Below are 24,672 nucleotides of genomic sequence, written 5' to 3' on the forward strand. Positions count from 1 at the left end.
GTATACTTGGCAGGATCACTTGCTTCCAACCTCCCATCTCCAACCAGAGCAGTGTGATCAGCTCATTCCCAGTTGTGCTCCCATAGGTACACCTCTAAGGAGCAACAGCTGCAGCTTAATTCCTTTCCAAGAGATGTTGGCAGCGCTCAGGTTCAGTGTCAACTTTGATGGCCTGGCTCAATTGCTACTGCTGCTGCTTGAGCCAGTGGGTGTCTGTTTCCTTGGAATGAAGTCCCAGGGGGTTCTTGGGCATTCCCTGACTCACATCTCTCTCTCGCTCTCTCTCGCTCTCTCTCGCTCTCTCTCGCTCTCGCTCTCATTCACTCTCGCTCTCATTCTCTCTCTCTCTCTCTCTCTCTCTCTCTCTCTCTCTCTCTCTCTCTCTCTCTCTCTCTCTCTCTCTCTCTCTCTGGAATTCCCTAGGCAGCTAGAACCCTGTGAGTGCCTACTTCAGGGTCTCCTCTTCTCGATGGCGCATGTGGCCACCAAATCACCTCTGGGAGGTGGCTAGAGGGACCAACAGGAAAGATAATGAGAAATTATGATAATGTACTCCTGTTTGCCTCAGAAGTATTGTCTGTGAAACCAAGGTTGGTCTAAGCTCTGACTTGCTGCTTTCTAAACCACAGATCCTCCCACTGATCAGGGGGCCAAACCTGCTCTCAATGTCCCATTGGTCTCTTTTGACGCATCTGACCTTGAATGCTCACTATGTATGAGGTACGTGCTATGTGCTCTCACTGCCTGATGTATCCTCCTCTGTTGTCTGCACTGTTCTGCTCAGGACCCATCTGCCCGATTGGTTAACATGTAAAAGTCTGGTTCTAATGACACGGGAAAGCACACCACCGATTGGCACATGGACTAGTGAGCATTTCTGACTTTAAAAATATGATCCCAGTGGGAAGGAAGCAATCTACTCCCAAAGCTGCAAATTGTGAGCCCACAGGCTGAACATCATCTTTGATTGACCCTCATGGCTTTTCCGAGTTCAGATGACTATCTTGAGGCAAGGCATGTTCTCTCTAGTTGGTCATGGTCCCCAGCACCTCCCACTGCCTCATACTACTAGCCCATGTCTCACATTTTCCTGGCTTCTGTGAGTATTTGCGCTGTGACCCAGGACTTAATCTCCATGGCCATACTGGATGAAAAACTTAGAGCTTAAGGGATTGTACCAGTGCCCTAGGCCTGTTACAGTCTCTGCCACAGTTTTCTCATAAGGACATCTAAACATAATAGTATTGACCCTGGTGAGTTGGCTATGATGACTGAGCAAGTCTAAAGCACTTAGAATAGCACCTGCCATCCAGTAAATGCCAACTCTTTCCTCAAAGTCCCTGGGACTTTGAGAGGCGTTCTCTACTCAAATCTAATTTATAGATTTTTCTACTTAATCTAGCAGATTACAAATTCCCTGACATTCATGTTCTATGTGAAAGTGTGTACATGAACATATGTGGATGTGGCCAGGAAAAGCGCTGCAGCTTTCAGTACACCTCAAACAGGTCTGTTTTTCAAGAGCACATTCAAAGGGTGCTGAAGTATTGTTACAAAAGTTGCTAAGAAGATGCAAGAATGGAGGCATCAAGAAAGGCCTTGGGTCCCCTAAACAGTGGGATCTAGCCAACCAGTTCCTCAGATAGGTGTTCCTGTCCTTGCCCAGCACACGGGTGTCCTCTCAATCACATGCATGTGTATTCTGAACAACTTCTCTTGTTGCACAGATGAAAATGAATAAGGATGTGATTTCCTGTGGGTCCAGTTACCCATGGTTAATTGCAGTCTGAAAACATTCAATGGAAAATTCCAGAGATGAGTCATATTGTTGTTAGGTGCTGTCAAGTCAGTTTCAACTTCACAATGACCCACTGTACAATAGAAATGCTGCCTGATCCTGCAACAGCCTCGCAATTATGCTTGAACCCCTTGAAACAGCTACTACGTCCATATATCTTGTCGAGGGCCTTCTTTTCTGCTGCCCCTCTACTTTACCAAGCATCATGTCCTTTTCCATAGACTGGTCTCTCCTGAGAACATTTCCAAAATATAGGTGACTTTGACACATAAGTGAAAGAAAGTCATTTAAGTCTTAAATCCCATGCCATTCTGGGGAGAGTGATGAGCCCTCAGCCCAGCCCCAGATGTGAATCACGTATACCCACTCTACATTACCACCCCCCTTCTCTCAGCAGCCGTCTCGGTTAGTAGCTCAACTATTGAGTTAGCATAGTCTCATGTTCAGGTAATGTTTGTTTTACTTAACAATTGATACAATATTGTTCATTGTCATTCATTTCTTCAAAAGTCAACTCAAACTCACTATCATTGAGTTGATTCCAACTCATAGCAACCCTGCAGGACAGGCTAGACGTGCCCCTATGGGTTTCTGAGACTGTCACTCTTTACGGAGTAGACAGTTCATCTTTGTCCTGTTAATCTCTTACTGCACCTAATTTAAAGGAGCCCCGCTGGCAGAATGGGTTAGGCATTGAGCTGTACATAATAAGGTCAGTAACCTGAGTACATCAGCTTCTCTTAGGAGAATGATAAGGTTTTTTGCTCCTGTAAACATTGGCAGTCTCAGAAACCAGTTCTACTGTGTTCAGCAGGGTCACTATGATTTAGAATAGACGTGATGACAGTGGGGTTGAGTGTTTAATTTATACACTATCATAGCCATATCTATATAGAAAAACAAAAACACTGTCTATATAGGGTTTGGTACTGTCTGTGTTTTCAAGTATCCACTGGATCTAGGAATGTATTCCCTGTGGATAAGGGTAGGGGTTCTATTATCTTTTTACCCCCTCATAAAAAAATACAGTTCTTGGAATAAAGGGTTAGAAAACCGGTCATTAAAAACTGTGACAGTTAGTTTTATTCTGAGAGACATGAGGTTGTTATGAGACAAAATGGACTAGATAATATCAGCTGTTTTGTTTTATTTGCAGGAGTGAGGAGCCCATTTCTTAATAAATTTTCAAATAACTATAATACTCATATAAAAGTGACTATGATCTGTTAGGGAAAAATCTGTCAGGCCTTGTCTCCTGTCTTCCTGCAACCAACTCATTGCCATAGCGTCCATTCCTATTCATAGCTCTATATTCCTCAAACTTCCTTTGCAAACCACACAAGAACTCTAAAAAGCAATGGACAGTCAAGAGTTGAGCAGAGATTGGGCCATCAAAAATATAGGCAAAATGAAAAATAGATTATTCTCTGACTTTTAGTGGAATTTCTAGTCTAGGTCTGTAACTGGCTATGATCTATTGGCGCATAAGCCTGGGCAGATGTTCCGTGTAACAGTTCGTAGAAGGGATGTGGGAGTTCTCAAACAAGCCTGCCTATGTGGTCCCTTTGTTTAGATGGAGTGAGATAGAGTGTGATGGGCAGTAGAACCCGTCTGGAGTGGTGTAACGGGTTACATGTTGGGCTGCTAACCACAAGATTGGCAGTTTGAAACCACTAGCCACTCTGTGGAAGACAATGGTTTTTAAAGTTGTAAAGAGTTACAGTCTCAGAAACCACAGGGCAATTCTGCTCTGTCCGATAGGGTCACCATGTGTCATAATCAACTGGATGGCACTGAGGTTGAATTTTTGGTTTGGGTTTTGTTTTAGGCCTTGTTTATGCTCCTCTCCTCTTCTAAAGACCTCACTACAAAGTAGCAGGTGGGAAGCAAACCAGACCCCATGTATAAAATAGGGAAACCCTGCTTTCCAGCAGAGAACTGGGCCTCACCAGGTACCATCATTGTGACCCAAACCCCAGGATGTGAGCCATGGTCTAGTGGGGTGGGGGGAAGAGTTAGCATTTATTGAGTCATGTTTTAAATCAAGTTTTCTCAGTCGTCATAGCCAATCCATCCAGATACTGTATTTACTCGTGTATAAGCCGAGTTTTTCAGCACCTTTTTAATGCAGTTTTTGTGGTAAAATGAGGTGTCTCAGCTGATATTCAGGTCGGCTTATACTCGAACATGTACAGTAAGTATTATTTTCTGTTTTCCTTATGAGAAAACAATGGCAGAGACTGCAACTTACAAACAAACAAAAATTCACAAACTCACTGCCGTTGAGTTGATGCTTACTCAATGGCAACCCTACAGGACAGGGTAGAACTTCCCCTATGGGTTTCTGAGACTGTAACTCTTGCGAGAGTAAAGAGCTATGTCTTTCTCCCTTGGAGTAAATGATGGTTTCAAACTGCTGGTCTTCCAGTTAGCAGCCCAATGCTTAACTTGCTACAGGTTATAAACAGCCATTGAGTGGAAGAACTGGGATTCAAGTGCAAACTTGGAGTAGGTTTGATTGAGCTTAGTCTAAAAATCCACGTCTTTGCTGTTCTTATCGTCCCCCAACATCCAGGGACCATGAAATCAAACATACATTCTCATCCTGTGTGCCTTTTTTGAGGACTAGAAATCCTTAGTTTTCAGGGGTTTTTGTTCTCCTGTCTCTGTTTTCTCCCTTTCATCTTATTTGTCCCTAATCTCGACAGGGGGTTTGGGGGAAAGTGGAAACTTTGCTCCAAGAAATAAACACTTAAGATAATGAGAACCCCTTCGTGCTGCTAGCTTGCCCACTCTTAGAGCTTAAAAGTTATTACTTCCCTTATCCTCTCCCCCCACCCGCACCCACACCCACACCCACACCCGCGGCCGCCTTTGCCTGGACTCCAGCTGTAGACTGGACTCCAGCTGCTTCTGCCATATTGGGAGATCGTTTCAGATCACAGGGCACTTAAGACTGTAATTCATGATTTGAAACATGAAGTTCTTCCAGCAGGATTGCCTCCAAGTTAGAAATCAGATGTTAACAGAGGCTCTTCTTCACCCACCTGCTTTAACTTGAATTACGGCAGACTTCGAAACTCTTATTTTTCTCTCTCGCCACCATAATCTTTCCCTTTTTTATTATTGTTAGTTGATTCTATTATTACCTTCATGTGTCTCTGGAGGAAGGGGCTACAGGTAGGCATATTCTCAAAAGTTTGGCCTGGTTATGGAAGTAGAAATATGTACCACTTAGAAATTTTCGACTTTCTAAGAAGCCCTGGTGGCACAGTGGTTATGCATTGGGCTGCTAACCATAAGGTCAGCAGTTTGAAACTACCTGCTGCTCCTCAGGAAAAAGACGGAGCTTTCTACTCCCATAAAAAGTTACAATCTCATTAAATTCACAGGGGGGAAGTTCTACCCTGCCCTAGAGGGTTGTTATGAGTGGGCATTGACTAGATGGCAGTGAGCTCTTTGAGTAAGGAGTCCTGGTAGCATAGTGGGTTATGTGTAAGGCTGCTAACCACAAGGTCAGTGGTTTGAAACCATTACCTGCTACAAGAGAAAAAGATGAGTCTGTCTGCTCCTAAGAGATATATAATCTTAGAAACCCTTATATAGGGTCTTTTGGTGTAGTTTTCTAAAATGACATTGAGTTTTGTGATGCTGCATTTGGTGAAAGACGAGGTAGAGTACAGATTTTATTTATTCTGATTCTAGAGCGAGAATCGCAAGCAGGATATAAATTCCACAGGGAGGAGGGTAGAAAGTGTGACTAGCTAAATAATTGGAGGGGGCATGACTGAGGAACGTTAGTCTCCCCTGATGGGCCAGCAGTGCTCTGCTGAGGGAAACCAGCTGCCTTTGCATCAACCTTGACTCATGCTGACCCCACGTGTGTCAGCACAATGGTACTCCATTGAAAAGCAGATTGCCAAGCCTTTCTTCCAAGACACTTGACACATCTGAACACAGTAACCATTGCCACCACCCAGGGACTCTCTGCTGAGGGAAGAAACTCAAAACCCACTGCCATCAAATTGCTTGATTCCTACTCTCAGTGACCCTGTAGGACAGAATAGAACTTCCCCTGTGGGTGTCCAAGACAGTAAATCTTTATAGGAGCCAGAAGCTTCATCTTGGTTCTGCAGAGCAGCCTGTGGGTTTGAGCCAATTACCTTGTGGTTAGCAGCTCAATGCCCAACCCACTAATGCCTCCTCCAGGACTCCAATTCCAACACCTCAGAATTCCGCCCCACCAGTTTTATTAGCTGAATAGCCTTCTTTGAGATTCCCAGTACCCTAAGCAGCCCCAGGTAGCAAGGATATTTTGAGATGCAGGAGGAGAATGTTTGATATTTTGACCAGTTATGTAATGGCCTAGTACACTCTTTGCCAATGGAAACCAGCAGTTTTCTATTTAACCTTGATTTATTTACACAAGTAGCTGGATGTACCGGACGGAGTTTGTTCATCATCCTCCTTCGCCCTCATTTCCAGTCTCCTTCCCTCTGTCGCTTTGCCTCTTTGCTCTCACTTGATGACAGCAAAAGAACACAATACAAGGATGCAACTGCTGGGAAACTATAGCTATTTCCAGACAAGCCAAACATTTTATCCAGGCTGATATCGAACTGAAAGCATTTATTATTACTATTGTTTACTGTGTCACTATAACAATGCAAAATGCTGTCTGTGAGGAAACCTGACGTGCTCTGATTTAGCAAGGCTTCCCTGAAGTGTTTTCTGAATGAATCATTACCTAAAGTGGTAAATAAAAGGGCGAGGAGATGGACTATCGTTGTATCTGACTCTGTCCATCAGGAGGGGCAGAACGAGTATATGAGTGTGCACATCTCCATGTCAGCAGACGGCAGCCGTTGTAGATCTCAGTAGACTGCGCAGGGTCAGAAGGAGCCCCATGGTGGCAAAGGTTACATGCCTAGCTGCTAACTGAAAGGTGATGGTTCAAAACCCATCCAGAGGCTCTGTGGGAGAGAAGACCTGACCATCTGTTCCTGTAAAAATTCAAACATTTGAAAAATAAAATTCAAAACCCCAACCGTAGAACCAACCCACTGCCATGGAGTAGATTCTAACTCCAAAACCCTGTGGGGCGGCTGTGTGGTGTCATCAACTCAACGGCCCTTTACAGTCACGGCGCATCACTCATCGTGGTTAGGTCACATCAGGGAGGAAAAAAAAAAGAGTCAGACAAGGTATTGAACCACTTGTTTGGATCTTTTTTTTTTTAACTAGGAAGATGGCCCCTATCATACTTTCTATCTATTCATGTTTCAAATGAATTCAAATAAAACTAGAATTGCACACATTCAGGATAGTCAGGAAAGTGGATTCCATCTGTTCCCAGGCACGATACCCAGTTAGCCTGGCAGACAAACAGAGGAGCATTGAACATCCAAGTGGTTGGATTATTATAAAACGTGATCTTCTAAGCCTCGACACCTTGAAGCATGACCAAATAATAGTGATGCAGCCTCTGGGGAAGTCTTCTTAGTACTCAGAGCGAACTCAAACCCACTGCCATCAAGTGAATTCTGATTCACAGTGACCCTATAGGACAGAGGAGAACTCTCCCTTTGGGTAAATGAGGCTGTAGATCTTTTTAGGACTAGACAGCCTCATTTTTCTCCAGCAGGGTAACTGGTGGGTTCGAACTGCTTACTGTAATCCACTACACCACCAGGACTCCTGCAGTGCTGAGCTTTTGTAAGAGATTGCACTGGCATTTAGGTTTGCATTCATTTGCGCACTGAATTTATTTATTGCAATTAGTTAGCCAGTTGTGTCTTTTTATCTTTATGTGGCTTACCTTAAGGACACCATGCTTGGTAAAGTAGAAGGTTAGTGGGGAAGGGAAAAAAAGACTATCAAAGATATGGACTGACAACTGTAGCTACGACAATGAGCTCCAGCATGGGAATGATTGTGCGGGTGGCGCAGAAGCAGGCAGTGTTTCAGTCTGTTGTACATAGAGTCACTATGAGCCGGAAGCAACTCGACAGCACCCAACACCGCCATCACCACCATTCTGAAATGTGCAATAGGCCCCTTTATGAACTGCACAGGGAAAAACAAACACGTGTGTGTTGGTTGCAGATATAGATTTGTCCATCCTGTTCATTGGCATAATCAAAAGGGTCACAGGGCTCAAACTACAAAGGATGAACCCCCACTGGAAATGGGATTTTCTGGTCTGGCTGCTTTAGTAGTTTTCTGGTTTGGCTTTTGTCGTAGTTAGATTTTGTAGTCTTGGCTCCCAAATCAGGCTGCAAATTACCTTTAAAATTTTTTTTCAATTTAAAATACACTCCACAGTGGAAAGGTACATCTACTGGAAAAACATTATTTTACTGTAGTACCATAAGGAGAATACTCGTAACCCCTCTCTGTTCAAAAAATAGAATCGCAGCAGCAGTGTTAAAGGGCCCTTGAGTCAGCTCTGAGCCATAGCAACCCTATGTACACGCGCGAAATGTTGCCAGCCTGGTTCGTTCTTCACAGTTGTGCTTACATTCAAGTTCATCGGAGCCACTGTGTCAGTCCATCTTGATGAGGGCATTCCTCTATTTCGATGCCCCTCTACTTCACCAAACATGATGTTCTTTTCCAGGAACTGGTCCCTCTTGACATGTCCAAAGGATATAAGGTGAAGTCTCGCCATTCTTGCCTCTAAGGAGCACTCTGACCGTACTTCTTCCAAGACAGATCTGTTTGTTCTTTTGGCAGCCCATGACACTTTCAATATTCGTCAGTACCATAATTCAAACACATTGATTCTTCTTCGGTCTTCCTTATTCCATGTCCAATTTTCACATTCATACGAGGCATTTGAAAATCCCATAGCTTATGTTAGGCTCATCTTAGTGTTCAAAGTAACCTCCTTGCTTTTCAACACTATAACGGGATCTTATGCAGATCTCGTTTCTGCTGTTTCCATGAGCACTGATTGTGGATCCAAGCAAGAACACTGGGAGGTCTCTAGAAACAATCCCAAACTCCCCTCCTTAAAACCACTCTGACTGTTAGCTCAGTTTTTATTTTTGTATCTCATATGATGCCTCTCTAAACTGTTTAAATTTGTAAAACATTATATAAATGGAACCATCCAAAATATATTGGTTTGGTCTAATTTTTTAACTCTGTGTTATTGTATCTAGATGAAGTTTGTTCATTTTTTTTATTGTTGTATACTATCCCTGGTGGCCCTGTAGGTTAGGCATTGAACTGCTAGCCACAGAGTTGGTGGTTCAAACCTACCAGATACTCCTAGGGAGAACGATCGGGTTATCGGTTCCTGTGAAGACTTCCAACCTCAGAGTCCTACATAAGTTCTCTATGAGGCTGAATTGACTCAAGGGTGGTGTTAGCACTGTTTATCACTTCTATTATAAATGAATACTTGGTGGTTTCCAGTTGTGGGCTCTTATGAACAACATTGCTATGGAACATTTTTACATTTCCTGTTGCATATAAGTCTTTTTCCATTTTCCAGCTTGGGTCCTTACTCTCTCTTCCTGACTTGAAAGAGCCCTATGTGCACTCTAGATGTAAGTCTGTTGTTAGACATGTTTGCACAAATACCATCTCCCAGTCCAGATTTCATGTTTTGCGCTCTTAATGGCATAATTTAAAGAACCTCTAGGTTCTTTTTGAAATATAGTCAAAATTATAAATTGTTTGGTGTTTTTTTGGTGTCTTAAGAAATTCTTTTTACCTTAAGCTCATGAAAAATATCTATATTTTCTCTTTTAAAAGCTTCACAGTTTTACCTTTAACATCCACTTTCATAACTCACATGAAATTGAAACTTGTATGTGGCATCTCTCCACCTTCCCACCCAGTCATAGGCATATCTCTCTGATTGTGGATATCCAATTATAGGTATATCTCACAGAGATCGCAGATTTGGGTACAACCACCACAATAAAGTGAATATTGTCATAATGTGAGTCACAGAAATTTTTGGTTTTCTAATGCTCCTTAAGGAGCTCTGGTGGTTTAGATGGTTATGTGTTGAGCCATTACCTACAAGGTCCTCAGTTCAAACCCACCATCCTCTCCTTAGGAGAAAGATGGGGCTTGCCACTCCCATAAAGAGTGATAGTCCTAGAAACTCACAGGGACAGTTCTACTCTGCCCTGTAGGGTCACTATGAGTTGGCATCAACTCAATAGTAGCATGTTTGGCTTTTGATTTTTAATGATCCTTGGCATAGTGGTTATGTATTGGGCTGCTACCTGCAAGGTTAATAGTTTGAAACTACCAGCTGCTCCATGTTGAGAAAGATGGGGCTTTCTATTCCCATAAAGAGTTACAGTCACAGAAAGTCACAGGACCAGTTTTACCCTGTTCTATAGGATTGTTGTGAGTCTGCTTTGGTTTGTTGCCAGTGAGTTTGGTTTGGGTCTTGGTTTGGGATGGGGAGACTTTGTCTCACGTGCTTTGGACATATTATCAGGAGAGTCCAGTCCATGAAGAAGAACATCATGCTTGGTAAATCGGAGGGGCAGTGAAATAGGCAGATGGAGGGTCATCGAAAAAGAGGAAGTCCCTCAACAAGATGAACTGACACAGAGGTGGCAACAATGGGCTCAAACAGAAGAATTGTGAGGATGGCACAGGACCAGGCAATGTTTTGTTCTATTGTGCATTGGGTTGCTTTGAGTTGAAACAGACTTGATGGCACCTAACAACAAGTTCCTATAAAGGTTTGTAATAGACTGTTACCTGTTAGGAGCCCTGGTGCCATAGGTTAAACATGGGACTGTGCTAACCCTAAGGTTAGCTGGTTCAACCCCACCAGGCCCTGTGTGAGAGAAAGATGAGGCAGTCTGATCCCCTAAAGAGTTACAGTCTCAGAAACCCCAAAGAGCAGTTCTGTGTCCTATAGGGTTGCTAGGAGTGGGAATCGACTCATTGGCAGCGGCCATACTAGCATTAGGATAAAGGGGTGAAATATTGTGAGAATGGCCAATATATGATGTAGAGATGTGAAGGAAGTACCTGCTGTTGGCAAAAACATGCTAATAAACTTGGTAAATGTAGGGTTGCCACAAACCTGCACCCTATAAAAATCACAGTATCTGTAAAATGCCATTAAGCTTGGTGCGATAAACTAAGGGGGACCTGTAGCCCTGTAGAATTTATTGAAAAGAAAAAAAAAACAACTCTTACTACTACTTCTTGACAGGGCCATATTGCTTATCAATCAAGAATCTGTGTCTGGGTGGATTTCCAGGCTTTCTGTTCTATTTCACAGACCTGTCCTCCTGCTAATCTTAACACTTGTTTTTATCACGACTGCTTCCTAATAAGTTCTGGTGTCTGGTAGGGCAAGCCCTTCCACATGGCTGCTCTTTTCAAGTGTCTTTTGGCTCCTCTTGACCCATTGCTTCTCCACATCAAGGTTAGAATCAATTTGTCAATTATTACCAAAAAAAATTGGAAAGGGTGATTGGGATTTTTATTTGGACTTATCTAGGTCTTTAAAACAAAAACTTGTTTTCAATGGGGGTGTTTTAAAAAAACAGGATTGAAATTTAAAATGTACAGCGATTGAGAACATATTAAAATCTCTCTCCCAGGCCTCACTTCCACTGGTTTGTTAAACATATAAAATCTCTGCCCCTTCCTTCGACCTGCTGAGTCACAAACTTTAGCTAATGGAACTTGACTGTGCATGTTTTGAAAGCTCAATGGGTAATTAGATACTCAGATAATTATATTGAGAAACCACATCAGAAGTTTCGCCTATGCAGAGATTTGTTAGGTGTGCCAACTCATAGTAACTCTGTGAACATTAAAATACCATCCAGTCCTGCATTATTATTTTTGCTTAAGGCCGTTGTTATAGCTACTGTGACACTCCATCTTGTCGAGGGTCTTGTTCTATTTTACCAACCTTGATGTCCTCTCCCAGGGACTGGGCCCTGCTGATTACACATCCAAAGAAAAGGCACAAGAAGTGTAAGCTGGATAGACTTCCTTCCTTCTCCCTTATGCACACTTAGACAATCAACCCCACCCCCTCTGAACTTCAGCTCCATTCTTGGTTGGGAGATTCAATTTCTCCTCAAGTCCTTTTCAGCTCTGATACTTGGAGTCTTCTGCTCAGCCTGGCCGCGTGGGCCCAGCTGCTGGTGTGTCTCCAGACGACCTGAGGGAGCTCTCGGTTGCCTCTTCCTCTCTGTGAGCACGTTTGAGAGGTCAAAGTAGGCTGAGCAGGTGTCTTTCCCTTTTCCTTTCTTTCCCTTCTTTCTCTGCTCCTCTTATTGGCACATGGAAGCCCTCCTTTTGAGCTGTAATAGTCAGCTACCTCCATCCAGTTGTCCTCGTGTAGACGAGCCTTTCTCTAAACCCTGTAACTCTACAAATCTCTGAATGCATAGGACAACCTTTGTAAAAAAAGATCTCTAGATTGAATACACCCACTCCCCTGAGGCAATTAAAATAGGTTCTAATTGGTGTGTGTGTGTGTGTGTGTTTCAGTAACACATTAACAATATGACTTAACTGTCCCTGGGACAATTATCCATCCATATGAAAGGCAATTTTGTATTCATTAGAGGTACAATTTTGAGATTCTTTAGACAGTAAATATTGCATAAGTGAAAAAGAGAAATCAAGGGTAGCAAATAATCCAAGTCTTTTTCTGTGGTAATATGTAAACTGCTTAAATGGATAAATGTGTGTGTGTGGTGCACATGTGTGTGCGCATGTGTGTGTTAGAGAGAGAGAGAAAGTTTGTGTGCATGCGTGCTCATGAGCATGCACTTGAGCCGGTTCTTCCCAGGTGAGTTATAGCCAGGAGGTTGTAAGCTGTTATTTTATTCAATGTTGTTATAAAAATCCCCCTTACAAAATACATTTAGCCTAAGGTACTTAATGCCGTGTCTATGGAATTTTTAGAACTATACATTTAGTCAACAAAAACATCTTGAGTCTGGCCTAAACTTAAAGAGTACTGTTGTTAAGTTTGCTTGCTCATGGTCAACAATTGTTTCCCATGGATACCCTGAAACCTGAGTTAATGTAAAGTGTACATTCCAAAGTAAGGGTTATATGGTTTCTATGAATTTTTATTTCAAACCAGACACCATAAGCACAGTCTGTGTGCCACTGGCCTTCCTTACTGGTGGTCACCTTTTAATAATATTTCTTCCTCTCACTTGCAGTGAGCAAATTGGCTGTGCCACGCCAGGGTAAAATACTTACATTTCAGGTGACAAAGTGAAGCCAGAACATACCTGAATTTAAAAACATACTATTATTGGGGGCTCTTACATCTCATCACAATGCATACATTCCTCCAATGTGTCAAGCGCATTTGCACGTATGCTGCCATCAACATTTTCAAAGCATTCTCTTCCCACTTCAGCCCCTGATATCAGCTCCCCATTTCTTCCCCCTCCCTTCCTACCCATGCTCCCTCACAAACCCTTGATAAGTTATAGATTATTTTTTCCATATCTTAACATCATCCTCCATCACCCCTCACCCACTTTTCCATTATTCATCTTCTGGGAGGGGTTCTAGATTGATCCTTTTGTTTGATGCTCCCTTTTTCCCCCCGCCCTACCCTAATCCTCCTGGTATCTCTACTCTCCTTGTTGGCCTTGAGGGGGTTATCTAGACCTGAATTTTTAAAACAGGAAAAATGACAGGGTAAAGGGCCTGTTAGAAACTTAATCGTCCTTTTAAAACACAAGGGCAACATATGCGTTGCATAGCAACCCAATCTCATGCGCCTTGGATTTTGAGTCAAAACAGCAGTGCCCCACTTAAAGATGGTCGCCAAGTGTGGTTTTTAATGTGTGTCACTCTCCTCGCTCCTCAAAGGGCTCTCTGTGACTCTTCAACTCTCCAATTTCAGGGCTTTGCCCCATAATTTCTGATCATTTTTCCATGTCACGCTGACATTTAAAAAATTCTTATCCTGTTCATGTGTTACTGTGCACGCCATGGCTAAATCTGGTTTGAAGCCCTGGTTTATATGCAGGTGTATCTCTGGTGAACAGGTTGCCAGATATTTTTAGAATTAACTCCATTCAGACATACTAATCCTTGATCTGTTTTTCTGGGACTGGATAGTGGGGTACAAACTCTGGATAACCATAGATATTGACTAGAATTAATGTTACAAAAAGCATCTAACTATACCCTGAACTTTTAAAAAGGCATTATTTTTAAAATTAATTTATTTTTAATCGTTTTATTAGGGGCGCATACAACTCTTATCACAATCCATACACACATCAATTGTGTAAAGCACATTTATACATTCATTGCCCTCATCATTCTCAAAACATTTGCTCTCCACTTATGCCCCTGTCATCATCTCTTCATTTTTCCCTCCCTCCCCGCAACCCCTTCCCTCGTGCACCCTTGATAATTTATAAATTATTATTTTATCATATCTTGACCTGTCTGACGTGTCCCTGCACTCGCTTTTCTGTTGTCTGTCCCCCAGGGAGGAGGTTATATGTAGAACCTTGTAATCGGTTCCCCCTTTCCAGCCCACCCTCCCAGTATCACCCCACTCTCACCACTGGTCCTGAAGGGATTATCCATCCTGGATTTCCTGTGTTTCTGGTTCCTATCTGTACCAGTGTACATCCTCTGGTCTAGCCATATTTTAAGGTAGAATTGGGATCATGATAGTGGGGCAGGAATGGTGAGCAGGTGGGAGGAAGCATTTAGGAACTAGTGGAAAGTTGTATGTTTCATCGTTGCTACATTGCTCCCTGACTGGCTCATCTCCTCCCTGAGACCCTTCTGTAAGGGGATGTCCAGTGTCCTACAAGTGGGCTTTTGTCTCTACTCCGCACCCCTGCCTCATTCACAATATGACTTTTTGTTCTGATGATGTCTGACACTTGATCCCTTCGACACCTTGTGGCCACAGAGGGTGGTGTGCTTTTTCCTTGTGGGCTTTGCTGCTTCTAAACTAGATGGCTGCTTGTTTACTTTCAAGTCAAAAAAACATGCTTTTAAAAAGTGTTCAATAATGAAAAAGACCACCCACCCCATGTCCCAAACAATGCTATACAAATTTTAACATTAAGTAGTTTTGTCTCTCTTTGTTATGACATTGCCATTTTCTTCCCTCCTGATTCCTAAATTTCAGATTATTCTATGAGCCAGTCACAACACCTTGTGGACATACCTTTTGCTTAAAATGCCTTGAAAGATGTCTAGATCACAACGCCCAGTGTCCACTGTGCAAGGATGGCCTTTTACAGGTAAAACGCTCTTGCTTTCTTGAACGAGGTGGTCTATTTGGAGTCGGGCACTAAGAAAGGAGCCTTGGTGGCATTTTCTGGTAACCACTGGACTGCTAACTGCAGGGTCAGCAATGCCATCCCACCAGCCATTCTTTGGGAGAAGGACGAGGCTAGCTGCTCTCGTAAAGTTTTCTTGTTGTTGTTGCGTGCCATCAAATCGGTTCTGATTCACAGTGTCCCTGTGCACAACACAACAACATACTGTCCGCTCCTGCACTGGCCTACAATCATGCTTGAACCCATGGTTGTGACCACTGTGCCAGACCTTCTTGTGGAGAGTCTTCCACTTTTTTGCTGCCCCTCTACTTTACCAAGCAGATTGGCCTTCTCCAGGGACTGGTCTCTCCTGATAACATGCCCAAAGTACCTGAGGCGAGGTCTCGCCATCCTTTCTTCTAAGGAACATTCTTGCTGTAAGAAATCCTATATAGGATCACTGCAAGTCGGGATCGACTCAACAGCAGTGGAATTTGGGTATTGAGACAAGTAGAATCCCGGGAAGAATCCCCACTCAAACCTCTGTTTGTCCTGTATCCCTCCCTTCTCCACAGAATTCTTCAGGACAATAAAGCAACACCAGCTTTTCAGGAACTATCAATGGTAACATGAATTTGTGTTGGAAACGGTTTCAAATCTGTTCATTCCAGTTGACCCCCTGCTGAGAAATTGCTTTTCCATCCCAGATAAACTTAATCATAATCTTTATTTTAATGGGTCCATAGGTAATGCTTATAGATCTCCCCAGATGATTCTTATATTTACATTCAAATAAACTTGTGGGGCCTTGTTAAAATGTGTATTCTGATTCAATCTATCTGGAGGAAATGCAGATTCTCCATAGAGGGTCCAATGGAATAAACCAGCCCTGGTTGGAAACTTTGAGGAAATGACGTGGGGGCCACATCTGACTGATCACCACAAGGCTTACGTCAGGCCTGCCCCCAACCTCTAACCTTCCTAATAATCCCGAGAGCAATAGTCCCTCCTACTGCACTGTACTTCCCTGGGTTCAATACTTCATTGTAACAGTTACATCGAACTCACAGAAGAGTCAATGACTGGGTTTATCAGGGACGTTCAAAGGCCGTTTCTTCTCTGCTATGCCCACAGGCGGGCAGACCTCTCTCTCTTGCCAAGTTAACACTCCTTTGTGGGCCCTTTGATTATTCTGAACATAATTGAAACATTTTATGTTTTCTGCATAATATGAAATGCCTATTCTTCTCCCCATAGTGCTTGACCTCAAGAAAATACAGCAAAACTATAATAATGGAAGAGCTCATAGCTAAATTCCTTCCAGAAGAATTCAATGAACGAAGGCGGCTTTATGAAGAAGAAATGGAAGAACTCTCTAAGTATATACATATGCATGTTTCTGTTTTCGCATTTCTCTTCCCCCCTCCTTATTCCGTGATATCATGTTAGCAGCATGGAATTGGCAACAACGGGAGTATTTACAGCAGAGAAATGGGCAAACACTACAAACCAGGGCTTATTTCTCTCTCTCAGAGCGCTCTTCGTCAAACATTTACTGGCATAGCACTGAGGAAGCATAAACTAAACCATTGACCAGGACATGGCTTGGCACTAATAACAGTGTGTTGCTGGTAGCAGTCCACTGGAGTAGCTTCATCTGGGGAAATAAAACCCTAGAGGTGTTCAGAGACCGTCTTGACCTGCATGAGGGAATGCTACAAGGTTAAAACCTTTGAGCTCAGGAGGCCTGGGCATAAGCCTCAGTTTTGTCACAAAGTATACAAGAGAGCTTCCAAAGGTTGGTGGGAAAACTCCAGTTTCCCAAAACTTTCTGAAACCCCTTCATACTTTTAGGACCCTAGGCACAGGTCACTTAACTTGTCCAAGCCTCAATTTCATCACAGGTAGCTTAGGAACCATAAAACTCCCGCATCCATTTCCTCATGTGTACCTTGGGAATAGTAACAGCTCCTGCTTCGTGTACTTGTTAGGAAAATCGAATGAGATCGTAGTGCACAGTGAGTCATGCACAGACAGTGTAAGAGGTGAAGAGGAAGAGGCAGAAGTAAGTGGGGGTTCCAAGCTGGCTGGAAGTAACTTCACCTAGAAATGACAGCAGACTGGTGGGACCCTGAGACTGTGGCCCTATGTCCCCCTTCAAGTCTGGAGATGAATTCACCCCTATGGCTCAATTTTCAACCAAACAACTGACAGGTCTAGAGGGGAACAATTACACTAGGGAGGTGTACACACCTTAGTAATCAACCATAGAAGATCAAAGGGTTAGCATTTAGCCCAAGACAGAGTTCAAGAGGATTAAGATAGGAGAAGAATGAAAACCAAAAACAGTGAGGAAGTGAGATAAATTATGTTAGTTTGTGGAGATTGCAATCAATGACTTGAAACAAAAGGTGTGAGAATTGTTGAATGGAAAATTGATCTGGTCTGTAATTCATAATAAAAAAGGTTTTTTTATGTTAAGAGCAGGAGTCACCCAGCCATCCCCATATGTCACACTGCACCCCTCTGCTCGCCCCTGCCTTGATGGAACAGAACTCACAGAGGACTCTGGAGGCAAGACTCCCAGTGGCAGAAATTGTTCTGATTTTATGCTCAACCTCTGGAGAACATTTCTAAAACTCTGCCACCAATTTGACTGTACCTCTCTCTTATGCTAAAGACTGTATTCTTGAAAAGCTAGAGAGGAGATGGGGGTCCTTTTTTATCTCTTTGACTTGTATTAGAATTACTATCAGAAAACCAAATTCACTGCCATTTAGTCAATTTCAACTCATAGCAACCCTGTGGAACAGAGTAGAATTTCCCATTTTGGGGTTTCTGATACTATAACTCTTTACAGGAGTAGAAAGCCTCATCTTTCTCCCACAGAATGGCTGGTGGTTTTAAACTTCTGACTTTTATGGTTAGCACCCTAATGTGGAACCACTTTGACCCCACCAAACCATTCAGGGCCTCGTTATATCTCTGATTGTCTCATTAGCTTTGTGTCTCTGTAAGGACAGTCTTATTGACCAACACTAGAAGATACGAGGGCTTTCTACTTAAAGGATTCCTAAATCAAAGCCCTTTGAGATTGACCAAATGGCCTGATACATATCACTGGTTGTAGATGCTCCTGGATTGGAATTGCTAGACAAATAAGAAGACAGCGATGCTGCAGAAGCTGGCCCAGTTAGTGACTCCCAGGGGCTGTGCTGAATATCCTGGGGTACCTGTTGAAATACAGACTCCTGGGTACCAGTGCCAGAGCTGTTGAATTTCAGTAACCCTGGCATCTGTACTGAAGTGTCCCTGATAACTCAGATGCATAGAAAATGCTGAGCAGTACTAGGCTAGATGGATGTTGTCTATTGTTCCTCCTCCTCCTAGCTAGACCATATGTGCAGATTCCCTGGCGCCCTTGAAAATCTGAGATGCCCTTGGGGACCCGGCAGAGACTTTCCCACCATTCCCTTGGAGAGCTGGGTCCAGTTATACCATCCGTACCCCTTTCACATAGTGCCAACAAAACAACTGAAGAGATCATTTTGCATGGAGAGCCTGAAAGAGGAAAATTATGATATATAAATATCACTCGTGAAGGGAACGTTTTAGAGAACTACTTCAGCTAAGTTAGAAAGGGTAGGAATTGCATGCCAGTTGTAATGCCTAGACCCTTAGGCTAACCTCTGCCCATGGCATCAGTTGCATTTCACTATCTTTTGAGAGTCATCCAAGCTTGAAATCTCCTTGCTTCCCACAGCACCCCCCCTCCCGACCCCGCCACCCTCGGGATACCACAGGTGACATGTGCACCACCTTTCTGTGTCCTGCCCCATTTTTCTGACCCTGTGGTTTCTTGTTCCTGGCAGCTTAAATAAGAACGTGCCTATCTTCGTGTGTACTATGGCCTATCCAACCGTTCCTTGTCCCCTGCACATCTTTGAGCCTTGTTACCGTCTGATGATGCGTCGATGCATTGAGACAGGCACGAGACAGTTTGGCATGTGCCTGGGAGATCCCGTGAAAGGGTAAGGAAGGAATTAGATGGGTAAATGAGCTTGGATGGAAAGGGTTTGTTTTTTACCTTGGGATGGTTCTAGAAGACGGAGAGCAGCTGCTCATGAAACCTGACCATTTCCAGACATAAACAGTTATAAAGAGCAGGGTCTCTCTGGCCCAAAGCTTACACTATGAGAGGCTACCTGTGTAAAAGAAGCCTGACATTAATCTTTGGTCAAACAGATTGGTGTACACCTGGGATATAAAACGTGCTTTATAAGAGTGGGTTCAGGTCCTAGGTTCAGAGTCTGGCTCCAGCCTTGGAGTACATTTGACCTGGAGCAAATTACTTAACTTTTCGGTGACTCCGATTCCTTATCTCTCAACCTCATATCAAACCCTCTGCATCCGAGGGGATTCTGAAGATGGAGGGTCATCCTATATAGGGTTTCTGAGATGAAGGGCTCATCTGTCTCCCGCAGAGCAATTAGTGGATGGTAACTGCTGATCTTGAGTTAGCGGTACAAAACTTACCTGGCAAGGCCACCACGGCTCCTTTTCTTTGAAGTGGATCAAACAATGTCTGCCTTGTTGGGTTTGCTGGGAGGATTCATGAGTTAATGCACATAACATTCTCAGCATGGAGCCTGACACCATCGTATGTGTTCGTAAATGGTAGCTGCTTGGATAACATGATGGAGTTTCTTTTCATGTATTGCAGCTGTAGAACCTCCAGAAAACCAAACCCACTGCCATTGAGTCAATTCTGACTCATAGCAACCCTATAGGACAGGGTAGGTCCGCCCCTGTGCGTTTCTGAGACAGTAGCTCTTTCTAGGAGCAGAAAGCCTCCTCTTTCTCCAGCTGGCATTTAGAAATGTTGGTAGTTAGCAATTCAACATGTAAGCACTGCACTGCCGGAGCAGAGATCCTAGGTCAGTCAAATCACTCGAAGTCCCTTAAAGCACATCGTGGGTTCATGGAAATAGCCGGGGACAAAGGCAAAGAAACAGAATTGACCAAAGGTTCACTTTCTTACCTTCATTCTCAATGAACAGATTTGCAGAATATGGCTGCATGCTAGAGATTAGGAATGTCCAGTTCTTTGCGGATGGCCGCTCAGTGGTCGACAGCATAGGCAAGAGGCGCTTCAAGGTGCTCCGCCAGGGCCAGCGGGATGGCTACAACACCGCAGACATCGAATACATTGAAGACCAGAAGGTAAGTGGAAGGGATAGCCTTGTAACTTGGCACACAAAGGTGCTTGCCAGAGAATCTCTCAAAACTGGGGGCCTTGGGATGCTCCCCTTAGTTGCTGAAGCAACATCAAATGGTGCTGCATTGCTGTTCAGGGTAGACTGATTGTGGGTACTCCTATCCTGGCTCTCTCTTAGAGTATCTACTGAGTTCCATTTATTGGTAAGCAATGTTACCTTAGGTCAAGCTTCAGGCCCATTTAGTCCAGAGTGCTATAGATTTGTATTTAGTTATGTACCTTTTCATTTTGAGATCATTGTGCATTCATTTATGCCAGAGTTTTCAAATGTGTAACTTGGCCAAGAGCCCTCCCTGTAATCCATCATATCATAAGGTGGAAAGACTGCACGTCCAGTCAAACCTTGGTTGTCTGAGCTAGTAAACGGGAGCAGAGGTAGATGAGCCAATGTTTGTTTACAGTACACGTGCCTTCCCCGCCCAGTACAAGATGAACAAAGACTTGATCCACGAATAAATATCTCCGGCTTGAGAGATAGTTGTACACCGAGAACACAGACATTTTCATGTCTCTTTTCCTAGGGAGCAGCGGGAAACCCCAGGTTAAAAAAGGAAACAAGCCAAAGCATACATCACTGTCACATAATTGAACAGCATCCCTCCTTCCATTCAGGCCAGTTGGAATTTCTGGTTTTCAGTGCCTTGTTGTATCAGCTTGCTTACCTAGCTGAACCTTTACCCTTCTTCCTCCCCCAGCAGTGTTCACACGAGCCTTTCCCACATCATATAAGAGAAGTGAACTTGGGACCGCCTAGGGAGAGGAGAGGGATGCTCAGAGAGACAACTGCCCCCAAATGGTTCTGGGAGTGGAGGAGGAGATATAAAATGTTTCATTTCCACTCTGATAAATTCCAGGTTCAGGGAGAAGATTGTGCTGAACTGATGACATTACATAACTGTGTATATGAGCGAGCATCATTGTGGTTCCTTTCACTCAAACCAGCTCTGAAGAATCGGATACTCCACCACTTTGGTCCTATGCCAGAGAAAGATGCCGATCCCCAGGTATATAAAAATGTCTATCTGTAACAGATATCCCCACCAGATGAAAATGAAAGAGTGCTGAGGATTGTGGCTGGATGGCTATAAGATTGGCTAACCACTTAAACAAGTACAGTGAAACTAAAGAGGAAGATGGTATTTGATTGGGCAGTGGGGGAATCATGGATAAGACCAAAGGATCTCAAGTCAGAATAGGGTGAACTAAAGTAACCAAACCAAACTCACTGCTATCAGGCCAATGCCGACCCATAGTGACCTGTTATGGGTTTCTGAGGCTGTAACTGTTTAATGAGAGTAGAAAATGTTTCTTCCAAGGAGCTGCTGGTGGTCCCAAACTGTTGACCATGTGGCTCGCAGCCCAACACATCACCACTACACCAATGGGCTCCTTTGCTAAAGTAAAGCAATAGGTCTTTGCAACAGATTTAGGGAGGTAGTAAGTTAGGTGAGGGGACAAGAGCAAAGACACCATCAACAATCAGAATACCCATAGTGTGTTTTCTCTGCCAGCTGCCCTTAGTTTCTCCCACAATGTCAAATTAACAGAGATTATCTTCAAGTAAGGAGCCCTAGTGGTGCAGTGGGTTACATATTAGGCTGCTAATGACAAGGTCAGCGTTCAAAGTCACAGCAGTGAGAACAAAGGCCTAGTGTTGTAGGACTATAGATGGATGGGTCTTACGACTGGAATCTTGTAAGGTAGTTGACTACCTAATTTTTGTAGCAATAGGAGAGAGTTATGATACTCCCGAGCTAAACCTTCGCTTAAGCCATGTCTTATGCATGTATCTTGTATTTATTTATTTATAAGTCATTTTTTTCCCAACAGTTTATTGGCAAGTATTTTACATATCCTATAATGTAATCATTCAATCATTCAATCATATCAAGGAGATTTGTACAATCACCCCCACATCAATTCTTTCAGAACATGCCGCCCTCCCCCCCACCATGGTTAAATCTCCTCCTAGAGGAGTTAAGCAATCACAATCCAGTCTTGTGCTCCTTCCCCCTCACGTCTTTACCACTTACTGCTGAGATTCCCTTTCCCTCCCCATGATTCACCCCCACCCCTGTATTCCCTATGTCCCCTAGATCCCCTTGTATCCCTTATTATCATTAGGCATCCATTCCTCCTGTGCTTCACAGCTGGGAGACCCAACAGAAAACATCAAAATAACAAAATCACGCTCAGGTGGTAAGAATAAAAACACAATGGTATACAAACAAAGATACAAATAATGTGTCAGAAGGCACAGAATCCCCACAGCATTCAAAAAGCCAGGGAAGAAATTTCTGCCATGGAACCAGTAAGAGATGCTTGCACCCAAAACATTTTCAGATCCCATCTATAGAGTGGTCAACTGGCCAAGTATCAAGGTCAATCCAGTATAATCAAGATGACAGTGGTCTCTGTCTATGAGTAAGGCTGTTCGAGACTCTTGCCTGTGGCGAGAGCGGATCTGCCAATGGCTCAGTCTGACTAGCTCCTCTGTAGATGGGTTTTGGACTCCCATCGTCCCCATCGCCCTCCACAAATTGGATGATCATAATTTTAGCTCTGATGCTTTTCTCCTCACCATATTTGAATTTTGTAGCTGTCATCTTTGGATCACACAAGCTGGTATGTTTCTTCCATGTGGATTTAGTTGACTCCTCTATGCATCTATCTTATCACCCTAACAGGTTATCATGGTATAAGTTTGGCTCCTATTGGAGGGCAATGATAGGAAAATACTTGGTTGGAATATCTCCACCCTTTCCCATATTCTAAGCTGGGTCTCTCCTATATGATTCTCTCTCTTTATGAACTCATTACCTACCCTCAGAGCCAACTCTTTCACAAGAGGACCATCTGATTACACATAGTCTGTTATCTCTGCCAGCAGACTGGTCCTGCTTGCCACTCTGCCTGTGTGACCTTAGCTGAGTCTCCCTGCCCTTTCTCAGCATTTCCCTCATCTCTAAAATGAAAGGTGATCTTTCAAGTCCTCTCTGATTCTTGTATTCTGAGTCCCACCGACATCCAGCTGTTCCCTAATGGTCATAAGTGGCTTGCTTTCTGCACACCAGAGAGGTGGCTCCTATTCCCCATACAAAGGCATCGTGAGTGTTGAAGGGAGATCGGCTAAGCAGGGCTTCCCACGGCCTCAGCTTCTGGCTCTGGGCCACTGGGACTCAGAATGACAGCAGAGCTCTGAGCTAGCTCCTGAGCACGTTTAATGCTTCACTTCACCCTCTGGGGAGGAGAAAGCCAAGGCTTTCTACTTTCTTGAAGACTTACCATCTTGGAAACTCACAAGGGCAATTTTACATTGTGCTATGGATTCACTAGGAATCAGAATTGACTCGATAACAGTGACTGCTTTTGTTGGGTGACTTTCTGAAAAGCATCCCCTTCCCCCCAATCAGGTTAACACTAGAGATTAGCAAATTAGCAATGATTACAACATCTTTCACAGATGCCACAGTGTGAGTCATAAGAGCTCAATGACAAAGAAATCTGAAATCTTGGGTTTCATTTCATTTCTTAATAAGAACTGTCATCATGTGGCTTTGGCAGCCACAGCATCACACACACACACACACACACACACACACACACACACACCACTCAGTCTGCTCTAGTCAGTGCAGCAGCTCCCATGGTCAAGGAGGTTTATTTAAAACAGCCCCCAATACCATCAGCAGCTTAAATATCTTTGTGACTGATTTTGTAAAAGAGAATTCTACTATTCAGAGCTGATCAGAGGAAGGGGAACATGGTATAGACTGCAGTGAGGGGCACAGAGAATCCAAATGAATCTAAAGTGCAGAGTAGCAAAGAAGTCATGGATTTGGGACCGGTGAGATGAACTAATCTTTGGGGCCCAAAGAATCCCAGGTGTTGGTGGCCTGACCAAAATGCAGTTCTTGATTATTATAAAGCCATCCTTCCAAAAACCAAGGGCAGAGAAGACCTAAACAATCTTAGAAGTGAAAAAAATACTGAGCAGTGGATATTCCAACTGGGAAAATTACCCTGGCTTGGAGGCATGGTGTATTGTTCAGATATTGATGTGTCTGCTTTTGCAAATATCAAAAATAACTACAGCTTAAGCATGGATAGACAGCATTAAGTCCTAGTGGGGTAGTCCATTCTGACATATGGAGACCCTGTAGGACAGGGCTGCCCTGTAGGTTTTCCTAGACTGGCAGCAGATCACCAGGCCTTTTCATCCATGGAGCAACTGTTGGGTTTGAACTACAGACCTTTCAGTTTGCAGTCAAGTGCTTAACCTTTGTGCCACCAGGGATCCTCTTAGAGGGGAAAAGCAGCTCATCAAT

The 24,672-nt window shown here is 43.5% G+C and overlaps 1 protein-coding gene across 2 annotated transcripts in view; it reads left to right on the top strand.

Annotated features, from left to right (window-relative positions):
* Positions 1–24,672, top strand: part of LONRF3 (LON peptidase N-terminal domain and ring finger 3) — a 47,553-nt gene that overhangs the window by 17,085 nt on the left and 5,796 nt on the right. For both annotated transcript variants that reach the window (XM_075538148.1, XM_075538147.1), the window contains 6 exons: positions 630–720; positions 14,934–15,048; positions 16,324–16,445; positions 18,939–19,097; positions 20,127–20,289; positions 21,199–21,348. In XM_075538148.1, coding sequence (XP_075394263.1) covers positions 630–720; positions 14,934–15,048; positions 16,324–16,445; positions 18,939–19,097; positions 20,127–20,289; positions 21,199–21,348 — 800 coding nt within the window. The remainder of the gene's footprint in view (positions 1–629; positions 721–14,933; positions 15,049–16,323; positions 16,446–18,938; positions 19,098–20,126; positions 20,290–21,198; positions 21,349–24,672) is intronic.

This window comes from Tenrec ecaudatus, chromosome X, assembly GCF_050624435.1.
Source record: "Tenrec ecaudatus isolate mTenEca1 chromosome X, mTenEca1.hap1, whole genome shotgun sequence".
NCBI lineage: Eukaryota > Metazoa > Chordata > Mammalia > Afrosoricida > Tenrecidae > Tenrec > Tenrec ecaudatus.